Source organism: Panthera uncia, chromosome B1 (genome assembly GCF_023721935.1).
Source record: "Panthera uncia isolate 11264 chromosome B1, Puncia_PCG_1.0, whole genome shotgun sequence".
Lineage (NCBI taxonomy): Eukaryota > Metazoa > Chordata > Mammalia > Carnivora > Felidae > Panthera > Panthera uncia.
In genome coordinates, this window is record NC_064811.1 from 170,476,153 (window position 1) to 170,495,607 (window position 19,455).

The 19,455-nt window shown below is 42.6% G+C and overlaps 1 protein-coding gene across 1 annotated transcript in view; it reads left to right on the plus strand.

The window, feature by feature from the left end:
• Window positions 1-2,421: 2,421 nt before the first annotated feature.
• FUT10 (fucosyltransferase 10) overlaps window positions 2,422-19,455 on the plus strand; it is a 77,854-nt gene continuing 60,820 nt past the window's right edge. The window contains exons 1-3 of the mRNA XM_049631633.1: window positions 2,422-2,928; window positions 10,340-10,692; window positions 15,863-16,151. Of these exons, the coding sequence (XP_049487590.1) occupies window positions 10,612-10,692; window positions 15,863-16,151 (370 nt within the window). The 5' untranslated portion in view covers window positions 2,422-2,928; window positions 10,340-10,611. The remainder of the gene's footprint in view (window positions 2,929-10,339; window positions 10,693-15,862; window positions 16,152-19,455) is intronic.

The following is a 19,455-nucleotide window of genomic DNA, read 5'->3' on the forward strand; positions in this document are numbered from 1 at the left end:
GCCTAGTTAACATTTGTCACTATATAATTACAATTTTTTTCTAATGATGAGAACTTCAAAGATCTACTCTCTTCACAACTTTCAAATATGCAATATATACTTTTATTTTTAACTGTAGTCACCATCTGTAAATTAAATCCTGTCATTTTTGTAACTAGAAGTTTGCCTTTGACCCCCTTCACCCATTTCTCTCCCCTCCCCCAAACATTCTGTTCTGTTTCTATGAGCTCTGTTGCCTTTCTGTTTTAGTTTTTTAGATTCCACGTGTAAGTGAGATCATATGATATTTGTCCTTCTCTGACTTATTTCACTTACCATAATGCCCTCTAGGTCTATTCACATCACAAATGGCAAAATTTCATTTTTAATGGCTGAATAATATTCCATTGTGTATATATACTGCATTTTCTTATCCATTCATCAACTGATAGACATGTAGGTTGTTTCCGTATCTTCAGGTATTATAAATAATGCTGCAATGAATGTAGGGGTGCATACCATTAACACTTCCAACACGTGGGTTTGAATTGCATGGGTCCATTTATATGTGAATTTTTTTTTCAATAAAGTATAGTACTGTACACACATTTTTTTCCCCCTTAGGATTTTCTTAACATTTTCTTTTTTCTAGCTTAGTGTATGGTAGGAACACAGTGTATCATACATACACCAAATGTGGGGGGGGGGGTTGGCACGCCCCTAACCCCCACATTGTTGAAGGGCCAACTGTATATCTTTTTTTGAGTTAGTGTTTCACTTTTTTCCGATACCCAGAAGTGGAATTACTGCTTCATATGGTGGTTCTATTTTTAATTTTTTGAGGAGTCTCCATACTATTCTCCATAGTGACTGTACCAATTACATCCCCACCAGCAGTGCCCAGGAGATCTTTCTTCTCCACTTCCTGACCAACACTTGCTATTTCTTGTCTTTTTCATACTGGCCTTTTTGACTGGTGTGAGGTGATATCTCCTTGTGGTTTTGGTTATTTCCCCAATGATCAGTGATGTTGGATATTTTTTCCTATGTCTGTTGGCTATCTGGATGTCTTTGGAAAACTGTATATTCAGGTCCTCTGCCCATTTTTTTTAATCCGATTGTTTTTTTTGATGTCGAGTTGTAAAAGTCCTTTATGTATTTTGGATATGAACCCCTCATTGGATATATCATTTGCAAATATCTTCTTCCATTCACTACATTGCCCTTTTTGTTGTTGTTGTTGATGGTTTCCTTTGCTGTGCAAAAGCTTTTTATTTTGATGTATTCCCAATCATTTATTTTTTGTTTCACTGGCCTCGGGAGACATATGCATAAATATGTTGCTAAGGGCAATGTCCAGGAGATTGCTGCTTATGTTTTCTTTTAGGAGTTTTATGGTTTGGGGTCTCATATGTAGGTCTTTAATCCATTTTGAGTTTATTTTTGTGTATGGTGTAAGAAAGCAGTATAGTTTGTTTTTACGTAGCTGTCCATTTTTCCCAACACCATTTATTGAAACAACTCTCTTTGCCCCATTTTATATTCTTGCCTTCTTTGTCATAGATTGATTGACCATATAGGTGTGGGCTTATATCTTGGTTCTCTATCCTGTTCCATTGATCTATCTCTGTGGCTGTTTTTATGCTAGTACCATAGTGTTTTAATTACTATAGCTTTTATATCTTGAAATCTGGGATTGTGATACCTCCAGTTTTATTCTTCTTTTTCAAGAATACTTTGGCTATTCGAGGTCTTTTGTGGTTCCATACACATTTTAGGATGGGTGGATGTGTGGTAGTATATAATTGTGTTAATCTGCCTTTCCCTGATGACTAAAGAAATTAAGCATCATTCACATACTTACTGGCCATTCATGTTCCTCTTTGTGCAATATAAGTCTTCAGTTCCTTCCTTCCCAGAGATTTTTATTAGGTTGCTTTTTTGATTTTTTTTTCTTATCGTGTTTTAGGCATTCTTGCTATATTCTGGATATGAGTTCTTTCTTAGATAAATCTACTGCAAATATCTTCTACTCTGGTTTTTCCTTAAGTGTCTTTTGGTGAACAGAATTTACTTTCAGTGATATCCAATTTATCAATCTTTTCCTCTGAGTTTGGTGTTTCGTGTGTGTGTGTGTGTGTGTGTGTGTGTGTGTGTGGTGTTTCTTGAAGTTGATACCATTATTATCAACCAGTTTTTCCAGACTAGTTAATTGAGGTTCCTGGCACTGGAGATCTCAGGGCCAGGACTACAGTGAGGCAGGCGCAGGGCAGCAATGACTCTCAGGTTCCTGCAATGTGCCCGGCATTTGCAGGACTCACTGTCTCCTCCTATTTTAAGCCCTAGATGCCTCACTTGCCTCAACCAAGCCCTGGCCCTCCCAAGATCTTCAATTACCTCCCTAGGTTTATCACCTCCCCTGCAGACTAGGGAAAAATAATTTTAAACGGGTTCTCTAAATTTGGGATTCAGTGGCCTGAAGTTAGTTTTCTTTCGCCACTTTTTAAAAACTAAAGATCATCCTGCTCAGTCTACCAAACACTGGTACCTGATTAAATGTATCCCCAGGTCTCTGCTTTGCCTGGCATGTTCTGTTTTCCTGAATAGGTGACTTTGAATTTGCTCCAGTCCTAGCAGAGTTTGAGAAGCAGAAAGTGTCCCGCGACTTACTAAAGAGAATCTCAGGAGTCTTCCAGAAACTTTTTGGGAGTGAGGTGGCTCACGAGCGAGGGAGAAGCAGAAACTGCCGGGAACCTCTGTGGACTAGCCTTTAAGCCCGGCAACGGCGAAAACCTGGATGGAGGATCGCTGGGCCTGCGAGCGCGGAAAGTGATGCCGCTTTTCCCAAACTTCCTTTCCGAGTCTTCGCCCGAGCCCCGGCTGAGCGCAAACTGAAAGTGGAAAGCGGCCGGGCTGCCAGCAGCCAGCGAGCCTCCTACCCGGGACGAGGTGAGTGGGAGGCACTGGGTCTTTTCGGGCTGCAATGATACCTGGTGGGGACAGGGTCTTGATGCCCAGAAACAAAAGGAGACTTTTCTGGTGCGCACGGAAGCCGGGATGCGCACGGAAGCCGGGATGCACCCGGAGCACACCTCCTCTTTGTGCCCAGAAGAGAGTGTGCGTAAGAGAAAGAGTTGCGTGCTGAAAAAGAATCCAAGTCCGTTTTGGGAAACCTTGGGCAGCGCTTTCCAGAGACACCGCCTGAGATTTAAACCTATCTTGGGCCGAAAAAGCCCAGATGGGAGGCCGGTGACGCGCAGGAGCCCCGGGAAGGCGCGCGGGTCTCCGCCTCGGGCGACTGGGGGATTTCACGTCCCTGCGGGTTTGCCGCGACCTTCCCCGCCCCACCGGTTCGAAAACCTCACTCTGCCGCTTGTGTGTTGCGACTTGCTTCCTTCTTCCCCACGTCTTCAGTGAGAATCACTTGTTGCTGGAATTATGTGCTGAAGTAGTAGCGATTCTGACTGCCCAGCTCTAGCGAGCACTGCTTTTTTAACGGAGAAAATGCCGTGGGGGGAGCCCTCTGAATGGCAAGGCTATCAACGTGCAATCCATTTCTTAGGTATTATTGCACCCGATGAGCGCCCTCAGAGTAGAACTCGTTTTGTGTAAGATGTGTAAATAACATCGATGTGATTTTAAGACACTTCCTGGGCACCTTTTAATGATACGTTGCAAGTGTCGCGCAAAATGATTGTTTTCCTTCTCTTCACAGCTCCAACAGACTGCCCCCCTACTCGCTGCCACAGCTCCCTAAAATGCATGTGGTGACTTGGGTTGTTAATTTCATCGTGTGGCGTGCATGCACTCTGGCTGGGTACAATTTTCAGTATGGCAAGTGGGTCTTCAGGACGTCATTCTCCTTGTATGCCCTTCCTTCTCTCAAGATGAGACAACCCAGAAGCTCATGACCAATCTTGGGCTTGGTAGTGATGTCACACTGCAACTAGGGCATTGTTTCTGATCCACCTCGTGGTCTCAAAGGGAGGGCTTTCAGGTGGGGTCTGGTCATCCGTTGAATAAGCAACCCAGGTATTTGCACACTAAAGTGGCAGAGCCACCAGTCAGGAAGCACCCTAACCTCAATCTCAGAACTTAATCCTTAGGCCTGAAAGCCACAGGCAATGTCCTAGCATCAGAGGCTCATTCAAGTCGGCTCCATTTTTGAAACTGCTGGCTTCCCATGCTGGCTTCCTGCTAGATGGCAGTGTGTAACTGAATTAAATAGGCAATCTTAACTGTTACTGTTATATGGCTCCTCTTTCATTGTTCACTTAAAAAAACCCGTTTGTCTTACAAACAGTATGTTTAAAAAAATTCAGACCAGGATCTTTAGAAAATAAAGAAAAAGGACATAGTTTGGACCGACAATAATGTTATTCACATATGTCTAAGTATTGCTCGGATACTGGCATTTCCAACCCATGTTTAAATGCTTTCTAAATGTGGAGCATAAAGTGCCGATTTCAGTGGGAAGGCAACACCTAATTCAATTACCAGCATTTCCCAATAAGCTTTATAGTGTTTCTTGTCATGGGTTGTTAAAAATTGGAAAAAAAAAGTTTGTTTTTATTTACAGTGTTTTTCAGATATTTCTTTGAGAATAAAATTTGAGTTTTCAAAAGTTAATGATGAGTTGCTAAAAAAGAGAATGAAAATAAAGTAATCCTAAACTTGTTATACAGAAATAGTTCTTCATATTTCCAGAACTCTTAGTTTATGATGGCTCAAATTATCTTGATCACCTGTCTCTTGATTAATCTTTCTTCTGTGGAAAGTTTTTCCTCCTGGACACTCTTCGTGGGATGAGAGCGCTTCATTTTGGGATGAGACCCCAGATCAGCTGGTCCAGCCCTTTGTCTTCGGGCATGTGAAGTATTAGCCACATTGTGTTGGTGTTGTTTAACCAGTACCTCATTCATGATTACATAAATGATCAAAGCAGATGATCTTTCGATTTGTTTTCAATTTTTGGTCTGGGTGGGTTTTAATTTAGCTTAAGTAGACCCACTGATTGAGACTGTATTAATACCACATCATTTGAGTGCTTCAGCATATCCAGAATTTAAGAGTTTAAGAATGGCATCACCTTCGTTTCTATAATAGAGATGTGAAAGTCTCAGGCTACAAATTCTGTCCCTCCATTAATCACCCGTCTTGATTCACATGGCTGCCAGTATTCCTTTCTCTCTCATTATTCTCAACATGTCTCCCCTGAAATGTGTGGTTGGTGGAAGAGGATGAACTTCCAGGATAGAGTCTGCAACGCCAAGCACTCTACATAAAAATAAGTGCTCAGCAACATATGAAGTCTGTTTAAAAAGAGTGAGGAAAACGAACACCAATAAATGTTAATCAAGTAAATTGGATGGAAGTGGAGGCTGGAACCATCACTCCACGTTCACCAGGTGCCCAAGGAACAGACGCAGGCACTAGGTTAGAATAAGTCAGCTTTTTAGTGTTCAACAATTGCTTTATATCCATCTCCTAAAACATCTTCAGAAAGTTTCCTGAAAAATGCCAGCTTCCTGCATTCTTTCCACCGCTGTGACAGGAACAATCACAATGGTGTGGACCTAGATCTCCCCACTTGGCATGGGGAGGGGTAAAGCTTGCCAAAGCATGTGGCTTGGAAAGTCCAGGAGAACGGGTAGGCTGGTGGAAGAGAGGTGTGGATGTGCTAGGTAGAGACTAGAGCACAGAACAGGAAGCTACATTCAAGGAATAGTCAGGACGAAGTGTATGTGTAGTTAGAAGCTGGAGAAGCAGGGCAGGGTCCAAGGAGTCTTGTTTTTCTAAGCTACTCAATTTGATCTTTATCTTGAAATCTGTGGGAAGCCATCGGTGGATTTTCATCGGAGGAGAGATGTCCAGTTTACATTATAGAAACAACTCTACAGGCAAGTGGAGAGAGTGCAAGGGGTCAGACCGGTAGGAACACCAGTTGTCAGGCTTCTGGAGTAACCAGATAGGAACGCAAGAGAAGTGTTGAGTGGAGGGGTTAAAAAGTTCCTGGAGAGTTGTCCAAAAGCCCTTAGACTTCCCCACCAGCCTACCATCATCTGTCTTTCCCAGGGCAGCCAGATTTCAGGGATACCGTGAGGGCTTATACATTATAAAATGAAAATGTACCTTGGGAGAGTCAAACCTACTTGAGAAATTATGCTTTTGTGGGAATAATTTAAATTTGGTAATTAGACACATTCCAGTTAAAGCCTTTCCCTGGCATAACCTTAAACTCTGTTTAGACAGTCGCTTATTAACTCAACCGACGCACCAGTTACTAGAAGAGACGATCAAAGGAGCCTCCCCACAACTCCCTGCCTCTGCCTCACTTCTTTGCCCTGCCAGTGGGGACAGGGAGGAAAAGGCAGACACACACAAAGTGTCAGGGTCAGAAAACCCCGTGCATCTCCCATGCTCACTTTCTCATTTTATCCTCAGAGACACGGCAGAACTCATCTCTGAGCTCCATTTCTAAGACCCTGTACCTTGGACCGGCGCTGCATGGCTGAAACTTGAGGCTGGCACCCTCAGACTGCTAGTTTGCTTTAAGATATCTCCTCTATTTTAATTCAAAACAAAGCGGAGACATTGGAAATTATTTTAGAGTGAAAGTGTTGTTGGTGTTGATGCACTAGCACCTGCAGGAGTGTGAGGTAGTCACGCTCAGCTTCAAATCCCACTCTGGGCAGCAGATGGCCAGCCCCAGGCAGAGCATGCAAGCCGAACAATGCATTTCAGATGCTCGGCTCGGGGGTCAAGAAGGTTGGTTAGTGAGCGTCCATTTCCGATGGTACCTACCATGGTTGTCTGCACAAACACCCATTGCTTCGTCCGGGAAAGGAGTGTTCTGGGGCCACCCTATTGGTGGACTCTGAGATTCACCTTGTGGGCAATGACGAAACAGAAGGGAGATTTCCCCCTGGAATCCCATTGCGCTGGTGCTTACTGGCTTTCACCATGCTCTCTGCAGACCCATCTGTCCCTCCAGTGGGGGTCTGTTGCCTTGTTGACAAGCTCCTGGGTCATTAATACCATATATTAGATTGATGTGCCCCAAGGTCTGGTTGATTGCTGCTTGTGATAAATCATAAACCCATCCCCACTAACTGGCTCTATTCTTTAAAATAGTGGTTGGTATGTCATCACAGCTTGGTCCCTGAGACCTCACTATACCTCTGGCTTTGAGAATATAAGTTAAATTGAGATTCTGTGGATGAAAGGGAATTTGTAACGCTAAATTCTTCCGTCATAGTTCACACAGCCGTGTAAAGACTTAAAAAGGCCCTACCTAGGACGGGCCGTAGGACAGCATTGCAGCCGCTGTAAAAATATCCCAAACTATGTCTCCCATTCTCTCCCTGTCTTTTATTTTCCTTTATTTCTGACCCTTTGTCCTCCTAACAAGCTGCCACTATTTGCCCCATCTCTTTCCTTTCCTGTGATCCTGGAGACCGGCGACCTGATTTCTACACCCACTCCAGCCTTTAAAAACTATGATCTTGGGCAAATCGCTTCAACTTGCCGAGGCTCAGTTTCCTTATTTGTGGGAACTGAGAATAAAACCTACCTTGCTTACTTTACAGAGTGGTTACCAATAAGATCAAGTGGAGTGATATCTGTAAAGTCTTCTGAAAATGATACAGTTTGACACCCACTTAAGGTGGTAATATTTCATGACCTAATCTGGTTTACATTAATTATAGCTATAATAAATTGCCTTTGTGTATAACACAGAAATTTGATCATCTTTCTGTTCTGCAAGGGAAAGAAATAATGATAGTTAATGTTTCTTCTTTATTGTGAAGAAACTGAAGCTTAGAAAGATTTAGTAACTTGTCCAAATTTATATTACATATAAATGACAGAGCCAGGATTGAAACTCAAAGTGCTTGCTCCACATTTTATATAGTTAATAGCTATTAGCATTGACTGAGTGGAAGGAAAGGCATTTCTCAGGTTCTTATGGGTTTTTGTTACTTTTTTCTCTGGTATACCAGCTGACAGAAAGCTATTCTGTATAGCTGTATAGAAGCTGTATAGAACACATTTTTTTCTATGACTTAAAAAAAATTTTTTTTAAGTTTATTGATTTTGAGAGAGACAGAGACAGCGCGAGCAGGGGAGGGGCAGAGAGAGGGAGAACCTTAAGCAGGCTTTGTGCTGCCAGCACAGAGCCGGACGTGGGGCTTGAACTCCTGAAACCGCAAGATCATGACTGGAGCCGACACCAAGAGTTGGACGCTTACCGAGTGAGCCACCCAGGCGCCCTACAGGTTTTTTCTATGATTAAGGCAGATAATCTGTGCTAGTATTGTTGGGTGGGAATTTTATAATCTTAGTGTTAAAAAATGTAAAACCGTACATGAACTGCAGAGTCGGACCAGTTTTTGCTTGTACTTATCAAAGTTGTGATCTTGGGTAAGTTACTTGACTTCCTTCGGATTTCGTTTTCTCATCCTTAAAAATAAGGACAGCAATTGCTCCCTCCATAGAGTTGTAGGAGGTTTGAATGGTCTCAGGCACGCTGAGCACTTAGGAAGGGCCTCTCTCACAATAGGTCACTCAACAAACATTAGTGATCTCCTTTTCTTTGGCAAAGCGAGTATTTCTGCTTTTGAAGTTCCAGTTGGTCGGGCAGCAACATACTTGATATGAATTCAGCTTCGTTTTACACTTAAAAGTATAATAAAAATTATAATATTTACAGATAAGATAGTAAATAGTTACTGGTACGGAGTAGGTACCGTGCTCTGAAATAAGTGTTTCAGCAATCTTACGGAATTCTTAATAACCTTCTGATTAGGCAGGCTTATTATCTACATTTTGGAAATTGAGATATTGAGAGGCTAGGTTAAACCAGCTGGAGAGTTGAGATTTGAATCTTGGCCGGCTGACTCTAGGTCCTGTTCCCTTAGTCACTGTGGATTGCAGGAATTCTGTGGGAAAAAGAGGAAAAACACACCATTGGTGATTTCTGAAACCAAGAGTCATTTTGTTGCCGAGGGACTTAGCCTGGACTTAAAAGTAAATGAAGGTAGGTGCATGAGAGGAGAGTATACCTTTAAGGCCAATGTTTTTAACCAGAATTCTACATCATTTTTATATTTTTAATTCTTAAGGCTATTATCTGGGAGATGTACAATCAGTTCTTAGAACCAGATTTTTGGAGTACTGTAGAGCAGCCTCAGGAATATTGATCCTTGCTCTCTTCTGAACTCCACCATGTCATTTGACCAAGACATTTGACTTCACAGAACCCTGGGAATAAAAGGTATTCTTTTGGGGGCACCTGCGTGGCTCAGTTGGTTAAACGTCTGACTTCAGCTCAGGTCATGATCTCCAAGTCAGGCCTTCTGCTGTCAGTGCAGAGCCAGCTTTGGATCCTCTGTCTCCCTCTTTCTCTGCCCCTACCCCACTCATGTTCTCTTACTCTCTCTCTCAAAAATAAATAAACATTTAAAAAATCAATAAAAAAGACATTCTTTGAAACTTTTTAGTTCACTTTTAAAACTTTTGGAGGGGCACCTGGGTGGCTCAGTCGGTTAAGTGTCCAACTTTGGCTCAGAGCATGATCTCACAGTTGGTGCGTTCAAGCCCCGTGTCGGGCTCTATAGCTGACAGCTGAGAGCCTGGAGACTGCTTTGGATTCTGTGTCTCCCTCTCTCTCTGCCCCTCCCCTGCTTGTGCTCTGTCTGTCTCTCACACAAATAAATAAACATTTAAAAAAACTAAATAAAACTTTTTGAAACGATCATCCATTTCAGATAGATGGAAATCTTATTTGAGAACTTCCAGAGAATCATACTGCTCACAGAACCCACTGCTTTGTTACACTTGCTATAAAAGACTAAACAACTAAATCAATAATCAGAATTCCTTGTGTTCCTTATGTTGTGGCTGAAGTTGTTTTCCATAGAGGAAGTTTGGGTCTGTTGATCATTATCCATTTTTGAACTTTTATTTATTTTTTCCCTACTTTATATGGGAGTGGGTGGATAATCCTGGTAATTTCTATTCTATTTCTCTAGTCCTTTGGAACCTGGGTGGAAGAAGTGACTCCATATAAGTGACTTGTGGAATTCAATCTTCTGATGGCAGGGAAAATTAAGTGGCATCAGAATTTTAGACCCAGGACCTAACTATATAGATCTGCCACTCTCCTCTGATGGGCTGTGTGACCTTGACCAGGTCACTTCCTCTCTCTGATCTTGGTTTCCTTATCTAGGAGTGAGGACTACATGATCTCAAAGGTTCCTTTTCGTTTTAAAGCCTTGGGTTTCTACCTGACAGCCCTGAAAGACTACATTTATTAAATATTCTGCACCATGGCTAAAAGATTATTCGTTTGTTACAGACTTTTTGGATGCCTTCTGGTTTGAAGAAATCTCCAGCTGCTCTGATGATAGTTTAAGAAGACTGCATGCTGTTTCCTCTCGATGCCAAGCCAGGCCCGCACGGAACCTCGGATCCCAGCCCTTCATGGAGACCAGGTCCCAGCAGGAATGGCAGTGGAAGACATCGGCACCCAGATGGTTCCTTCACGTGAAGTTGTCTTGGGCTGTGGGCCGACTCGACAACACCTGGTAGCCAGGCCGGCCCTCTGTCAGTCACCCAGGGCCAGGCAGCATGGTGTGGATTCAGAGGAGGAAGCTTTTGGCATCTTGCCTCTGCATCACAGCCTCTGTCTTTCTGCTTGTCACACTCCAGGTAGCAAGAATTTGGGCTGCTTCGTGTTGAGCCCTGAGCCTTTCCACCCTTTCCCCCTTCAACCCACTGCATTTTCTCCAAGTACTTTGCTTTTTGCTTAATTTCTCAGGATCAGGGGTTTTCTGTCTCAGGCAGGGAAAATACTTTTTTTTTTTAGTAGATGAAACTGAGGTTTTAGTGAGTGGGTGTATCAGGTAGAAACGAAACCAGTGAGATGGGGGGATCAATTTGTGACTCCTGGAGGGTTCTGGTGCTAGAAGAACAGAAAGCAGAGCTCAGTCTGTCTTACTGGGTCAAATTTGGATGGGCCTCTCCAAGTCCACTATTACGATGAATTCTGAAAGGTGGCATTCTTGAAGAAGCCATGATTATTCTGAGATTAAGATGGTCTATTCTGCAGAACACAAACATCCACATTAATACATTTGTCATTCTTTTTTTTTTTTTAACTTTTTTTTTTTTTTAATTTATTGTTGAGACACAGAGCACAAGTGGGGCAAAGGCAGAGAGAAGGAGACAGAATCCAAAGCAGGCTCCAAGCTCTGAGCTCTCAGCACAGAGCCCGATGCGGGGCTCGAACCCACGAACCGTGAGATCGTGACCTGAGCCAAAGTCAGATGCTTAACCAGCTGAGCCGCCCAGTTGCCCCAATACATTTGTCATTCTTGACATATGCTACTAGACCAAGCACTGAATGTGGGTGTTTGAACACCAGTTTTTAGTCTTCCGATTTATTTCATTTAGTCGGTGATTCTGAACTTCATTTGCTGGTTTCAAATTAGAGTAAAAATTACACCATGATAGGAAAAATATAGATACGAGTTCAGATATATTTTGGACCCGTTCAAGCACCAGCTATCCATTTTGAAATCCAAAGGACTTTTATTTTTTTTTTATTTTTTTAACATTTATTTATTTTTGAGGGACAGCATGAGTGGGGCAGGGGCAGAGAGGAGACACAGAATCTGAAGCAGGCTCCAGGCTCTGAGCTGTCAGCACAGAGCCCAATGCAGACTCAAACCCACAGACTATGAGATCGTAACCTGAGCCAAATTTGGATGCTTAATGGACTGAGTCACCCAGGCGCCCCAGAAATCCAAAGGACTTTTAAAGATGATTTGTGGACGTGAGCAGCTCAGGTGTGGGGCTGACGGAAAGAGAGGTGTTCTCTGGGCTTTTTCACTCTCGGTGATCTTCCTTCTTGATTAAGATTGAATGAGATTTGCGTATAAAAGCACTGGCAGACAGTCTGGTGCTGGATTCTACCACCTTCTACTGCCAGATTGGGACTCTGGTCAGAAGAAATACTTGCCTCCTTGCTTGTCTGTCCTGTGGGTGTCCAGGACCTCCCTGTGCAGGAGGAACTGGGGTTCTCTACTTCTTTCTGTGGATGTTATGAGAGCTTTCATCTTAATAGACAATTATTTTGGCACTTTTTTTCAGTTACAAGGGACGGCTGCGTCTAAGCTGAGAGCATTTGTTTTGATGTCAGAAGAAATAGCCATGTTTCTGGTATGGCTGTCGTTTCTAAGCTTCCAGAGTATGAGAGGTTGTATGATTACTGGAGCTGAACCCTTGTCTGGATCTTGATTTCAGTTTGCCACCAATTGTGTGGTTTGGGCTGTTTCCCTGTCCACATGGGTATATTAAATGCTTCAGTGTTAGGGGTGCCTGGGTGGCTCAGTCACTTAAGTGTCGGACTTCGGCCCAGGTCATGATCTTGCAGTTTGTGAGTTCGAGCCCCGCATTGGGCTCTGTGCTAACAGCTTGGAGCCTGGAGCCTGCTTCAGATTCTGTGTCTCCCTCTCTCTCTACCCCTCCCCCGCTGTCTCTTGCACTCTCTCAAAAATAAATAAACATTAAAAAAATTTAATAAAATAAATGCTTTAGTGTTCAGAGTTTCAGAGGTGCTATTTTTTCTTAAACACTGCGCACGAGAAGATATAATGCCCACACATTTAGGACCATTCTTATTTCTAGTGGTTTGTTGCCATGTAGGGAGGGTAAAAGAAGGATAAATTAAAAAAAAAAAAAAATCATGCCAGGGCTGCCATCATAAAGTACCACAGACTGAGTGGCTTAAATAACAGAAATGTATTTTCTTACAATTCTGGAGGCCGAGAGTCCAAGATCAAGGTGTCAGCAAGCAGGGCTGTTTCTTCTGAGGTCTCTCTCCTCGGGACTGGTGGATGGCTGTCTTTTCCCTGTGTCTTCGCGTCGTCTGCCTTCTTCACCTTTATGTGTCCTAATGTCCTCTTTTTATGAGGATACCAGTCACACTTGATGGCCACCTGTTGGGTCCACCTAGATGACCTCCTGTTAACTTAATTACCTCTTTAAAGACCCTATCCCCTAACTCAGTCATATTCTGAGGTAATGGGAGTTAGGACGGCAGTGTATGAATTTGGGGGGCAGGTTACAGTTTAGCCCATGACAGATCTTATGACATAATTAATAAATAACGTAACCCTGAAAATGTTATGCTGATCTTCAGTTAAGCTAAAGTACCGTGGTCCCCTAGAGGAAATCGTTCATCTGAGACATTGTTTTCTACTCACACTTTACTGTATTTTGTATACAGTACATGTAAATTCTTTGGGTGTATATGTATCTTTAGTTTTTGAATTTTATTTACTTTTTGGTTGTATAATAATTCATGAATACGTTTGGAGTATTTTAAAACAAATCCAGGACTTCACATTATTTTACCTGGATTTACTTTAATATGATTCTCTAACAGTTGGGAACTTTTAAAAGTATAGTATAACCAAATTATTGCCACACCCAACAAAGTTAGCAGTAACTAATCAGCACCACCCATATCCTAGGCCGTGTTAAGACTTTCCCAGTTATCTCAAAGAATTCTTTTATAATGGGTTGGTTAGAATCTGGAATACACAAATCCCATACATCACATTTAGCTGGTGTGTCTCCAATTGTGGAGTTTTGTTTTTTCTACTATGAAAGTTTCCTCTGTCCCACCTTCTATTCCATGTCACGGGCTTTTGAAAATACTGTCTCATTGATTCTTTGGAATTTCCCAGATTTTAGATTTGGCTGATTTTACTCATAGTTTTATTTAATATATTTCTCTGTCCTTCATATGTCTTACCACTTAGTGGTGATGTCTGAGGCTTAATGTTTTTTTAAAAGCTATTTGGCAGAAAGGGGTGCCCAGGTGGCTCAGTCAGTTAAGTGTCCCACTTTGGCTTAGGTCATGACCTTGCGGTTGGCGAGTTCGAGCCCTGCGTTGGGCTCTCTGCTGTCAGCACAGAACCCACTTTGGATCCTCTGTCCCCCTCTCTGTCTGTGCCTCCCCGACTTGTGCTGTCTCTGTCTCTCTCAAAATAAATAAATAAACTTAAAAAAGAAAAAACAAACAACAACAAAAAAACTATTTGGTAGAAAAATCTCTCCCTAAAGCAATCCCTATTCTTTGGAAATGAACTTACACCTCACATAGTAGACATTGATCAGAAATGTAGAACAAAATTTGTCTTTGAAGTTTTATCCGTGGCTTTCTAAAAGCTTCTTTTTAAAGTTGTTGGTTGTACATTTGCAGGGGGAAGGTCTGGTGAAAAGATACAGATTTTGTGGCTACAAGTCAACTCCACTCCATCAAGGTGCTGGGGAATAGCCACAACCTTAAGTTATCATGAAAATGCTGACAAAGTTGTTGGCGGGGGCTAGACTTTTCTTTAGTTTTTAGCGATCGTCTTACTGTCATAATGCTGACTTTGGTGTCACAAGTGATCCATGATTTTTTCAAGCCAGTATAATTTCTTACTTTTTTTGGAGTGCTACTTGGCTGTCACTCAGTGGTTTTTGACATTTTTTTTTTGGCCTTGGCCTCCCTCAGGGAATCCAGTGGATGTTACAGACCCTTACCAGCGAGCTGCAGACTCTATCTTCAGGCCGTGGCCCTTTTCTGACACTAGGGCCGCAAGCAAGAAAGAAGGCACCACCTGGGCTGCTGAGAGTTAGGGCTGGGCCACACAGATGTCCGCTGTTGCTTGGTGAAGGAGTTAATACATAAAAGTGTGCCTTCCTTTTACTGATTGATTTGTTGCATAGTTCAACTGCTAATGTTTCAGTTATATGTGACACAGACCAACTGGTACTTTTATACTGCTTTCTCTAACACATTTTTTATAACACTGTATCAATATCTACCCTTAAAATTTGATGATGAGGCAGCATTTTTGGAGAACAACTGCCTTCCTGTTTCCACTCTGTCCACCCTGCCCTCCAGATTCCTGTTGCTGATGTCCTAGCTATCCAGTGACCCACACTGTCCTGAAATCAATAAATAAACATAGTTTTACATGGAAGGGAGCCCAGGACTCACTATATACTTCACCTGATACCACAGTGGAAATTATTAGAAATGTAAGACCCGTGTTATTACTCCTTTAATTGTACCAAAAAGAAACTGATTGGTAATTTACAACTAATTTTCCCTAGAATGTTATCTCTAACAATAGCCAAGTAATAGCCCTGATTTTCATGGGTTTCATTAAGACATAAAACTATTAAAAAAAAAAGAGAGAGATAAAACTATTTCTGGATTCTATAGATGCCTATGGAATAGAGAAATATGCCTGGCATGTGCTCAGTGGAGTTAAACATCCTTGTTGGTAGATAGTTCGGAAGCTTTGTCCACACCCTAATCTCTGGAACTTGTGGAAATGTAAATGTAAATGGTTTAAGGTGACACGCTGAGATGAGATTATCCAGAATTATCAGTGTGAGCCCAGTGCAATCTCATGAGTCCTTAAAAGCTAAGAGTCTTCCCTGGTCAGACATAGATGTGACAATAGACTAAGAGTGAGAGGCAACATTGCTGGCTTTGAAGATGGAGAAGGGGCCACGAGTCAAGAATGGTGGTTAGCTCTAAAAGATAGGAAAGTAAGAAAATGGATTCTCTAGAGCTTCCAGAGAAGAATGTAGCCCTGCTGACACCTTGCTGTTAGCCTAGTGAGACCCAGGTCAGACTCCTCACCTCCAGAACTATGTAATCATAAATGTGTTCTTTTCAATTGTTGAGTTTGTGGTAATTTGTTAGAGCAGCAAAAGGAAACTAATGCAAGCCTCGGTCATCAAGATGAATGGGAGACATGTGAGTGGAAATTAAACAATCTGACTCTGTGATAATTGTCTTCTCTTTCAGGTAGTGGTTGAGCTGGGGAAACTTGAAAGGAAGAAGTTTAAAAATTCCAACGGGCAAGATGGACATGCAACGATGGAGGAGGAGCCTACACACCTCTATCCACTCCCTGGGAAAGAAGCCCTGAACTGGAAAAACAAATCAGAGACTGATAACTACCCCATCATGCTCTGGTGGTCCCCACTGACCGGGGAAACTGGAAGGCTAGGCCAGTGCGGAGCGGATGCGTGTTTCTTCACTATCAACCGGACCTACCTACATCATCACATGACCAAAGCATTCCTCTTCTATGGTAAGTGGGGCTTTTGCCTTTCTCCCTTTGCTTGCTGACATCCTGCTCCAAAGCTCGCTTCATTCTGTCCTCCCAAGGAAGACATGCGGAGCTCCCTTTGAAAACACTGTGACATGCCTGCTATCCTTTGCTTTTGGTCTGTGTAAGGCCCGAGCATTTAGCAAACACAGTAAATCAACAAGCTTGACCAACGTAAAAGTGGTTGACTGGCCACTTGGTAATTAGGGAGGAGAAGGATATTTCCTCTCACCTTTTCCCAGTTGGATACCGTGCTTACTGAATTCGGTATTGAGGGAATTGGGTATTGATTCTATTGCTGATATCAATTCAGAATGTCACCTGTGATAATAGCCAAGAGGTTTTGATGACCATAACAGATGTTTAATGGGACATGAGCTAAGCACAGTGTTCTTTCTTTCATTAGTCAGATTAATCAGCAGTAAAAATAAAAGTATTTTTCAGCATCGGCTTTTAAGAGCAAGCTGGTATTTATCACTTCCTGAGGCTGATTATATGTCATGCTGCGACTGAGGGCAACCAAACCCAGGTAGGGGGAGTTAGCAAGATGCCAGTAGTAGCAGGAAATACAGAGCCCCTGGGTGATGAGTGGTGGGGGCCTGGGGAACACAGGTGAGCAGATTCGGCCAAATGTAGGAAAGGTTGATCAGTTAGGAAGTCAGTGAAAGGAATTCTGCTTTAGAGTTCTGCAAATGTGGATATGTATTTGTGTGTGTGTGTGTGTGTGTGTGTGTGTGTGTGTGTGGTCTGGCTTTGGAGAGGCAGGACACAGACTGGGATGTAGAGCTGGGTCATTCTCAGTGTTCTGCCTAACAGCAACTGAAATACAGCAGAAAATAGGTTCAGCAGGAATCAGGTGGTATATTTGTCCCATATTAGGTCAGGGCCGCAGAGCAGTGGGCAGTAGTGACCTGCTGTAAGTCAGGAGTCAGGGAAGTTCTAGGTACTCACAAATCTGGATATAACAGAGTCCACATTCTTCCCAGACGCCTGCTGCTGTCCCCATTCACTTGCCTCCCCTCTCTGCTCCGCGAAGGGGCAAAGGGAATCGGTGCAGGTTTAAGGAGTGAGGGCTCTTTGCCTGGGGCCAGGCTGGTGGCTCCTTTGTCCTGAGGGAGAACAACCACCTGGGTAGTGTCAGATACTCACTTTGAACATCATTTGACTACAGATCCCACTGAACGTGCAATGTAATACATGCACTTGTATCGTGCTCCCTTCTAAAATCCAAAGAATTCAGAATTCTGAAACCTGAAGCTGTGAGTTTGCATAAGGGATTATGGTCCTCTAATCGTGCTTTGAGATGGACAATTCAATGTATGAGTTTAATTTTCCAAATTTGAATAGAAGCTCCTAGAAATACTTCAGTTATACACAAAAATTATAGATAATATAATGGAGACTGATGTATTACTATATATCATAAGAAATAAAACATTACAAGGAAAATCAAAACCCTCTCTGAACCCTTCTCTGACCTCATTGCCCACTTCCTACCCCAGAGGGAATTATGATCCTGAAGTTGCTGTGTGTGTGTATGTGTGTGTATATATCATATGTACATATATGGTATTATTCTAAACGTTATGCAAATAGTGTGATATGTTAATTTTCTATCTTTTCCCTCTAACTTGCTTTTCCTCTTACATGGTTTTTGAGGTTTATTGATGTTGGATACTCAGAGCTCCAGGACATCCATTTTTTCACTGTTGTATAGTATTACATTGAATTTATATATATCACACTTCATGAATATATACGTATATATCATACTACATGCCATTTTTCTCTTGTTGGACCTTTAGGTTATTTTAAAAACCTTACTTATGACGAACAGTGCTACAATAAACCATCCATGTACATGTGTGAGATTTCGTGGGGTTTACACCTAGCAGTGGAATGATTTGATGTGAATCTGTGTTTATTAGATACTGCCAGACCAATATCCCAAGTGGTTGTATCACAGTGGCTGTCTTTTAAACATTTACAACTTCTTTTTCCTCTTCTTTATTTTTAAATTTATTTTGAGAGAGAGAGCACGAGTAAGGTAGGAGCAGAGACAGAGGGGAGAGAGACAATCCCAAGCAGGTTCCATAGTGCAGAGCCCAATGCGGGGCTCGAACTCACAAACCACAGGCTCATGACCTGAGCAGGAACCAAGAGTCAGACGCTCAACTGACTGAGCCACCCAGGTGCCCCAAACATGTACAACTTCTTAACATGTTCGTGCACATAGACCTCCTGTATTTCCAAATAATGTGCTTAGATTGTCACCTCTTGACTTTTCAGTTTTATTTTACTTTTTTTATTTAAAAAAAATTTTTTTAATGTTTATTTATTTTTGAGAGAGAGAGAGCGAGTGAGTGAGCATGAGCGGGGGAGGGGCAGAGAGACAGAGAAACCCAGAATCGGAAGCAGGCTCCAGGCTCCGAGCTGTCAGCACAGAGCCCGACGCGGGGCTTGAACCCACGAACCGTGAGATCATGACCTGAGCCAAAGTCAGCCGCTTAACCGACGGAGCCACCCAGGCGCCCCTCTTGCGGAATTTCAAAGAGGGGAGACAGAACATATGATTGGAGGGATCAGGAAAGGCTTCATAAGTTCTTTTGTATAAAACAGGAGGAATCTGATATGTTGAGAGATAATGGAATTGGATTGTGTTGAGATTGGAGGACATTTAGTATGTACTCCTTTAGTAGAAGAATGGCATGAATGAGAGCACGAAAGTGGAAAGTTACGGGAAGTATCTGAGCTACAGCAAAGCTATCACCTAGTTCTGGGTAAGAGAGAGAGAGAGATTGAATGATATACAGGGACCAGAACGTGAAGAACCTTGAATGTTGGCTTCAGATTTTGCATCAGAGTGGAGAACGGTATCAGGGAGCCACCGAGAATTGAATGGCTTTTTAAAACCAACTCAAATATAACACCCGTTGTGAACCGTTCCTGATTCCCTTCCATCAGATGCAGCCTCTGCTATATGCCAGGCACAATACCAATCATGAGGAATAAAGACAAGTATAGTAACTATGGCATTTGGTTTTCTTCTGTGTGATCTTCCCTTCCTTCATACTGTATAAAGTCTTTGTTGATAGGGCCACATCGACTCATCTTTGTACACCTCCACCCCTTCTGTCAACCACCTTGCATGTGGGAGGTGCTCAGGAAATAGTCATAGAGACCTTGAGCACAGAAGACGTGAGAGTCTAACCTTATCTTTATCAGGGTGAGAAGACCGAGGCTCAGGAAGGTCAGGGACGTGCCAGGATTACACTGGGGTTGGCGG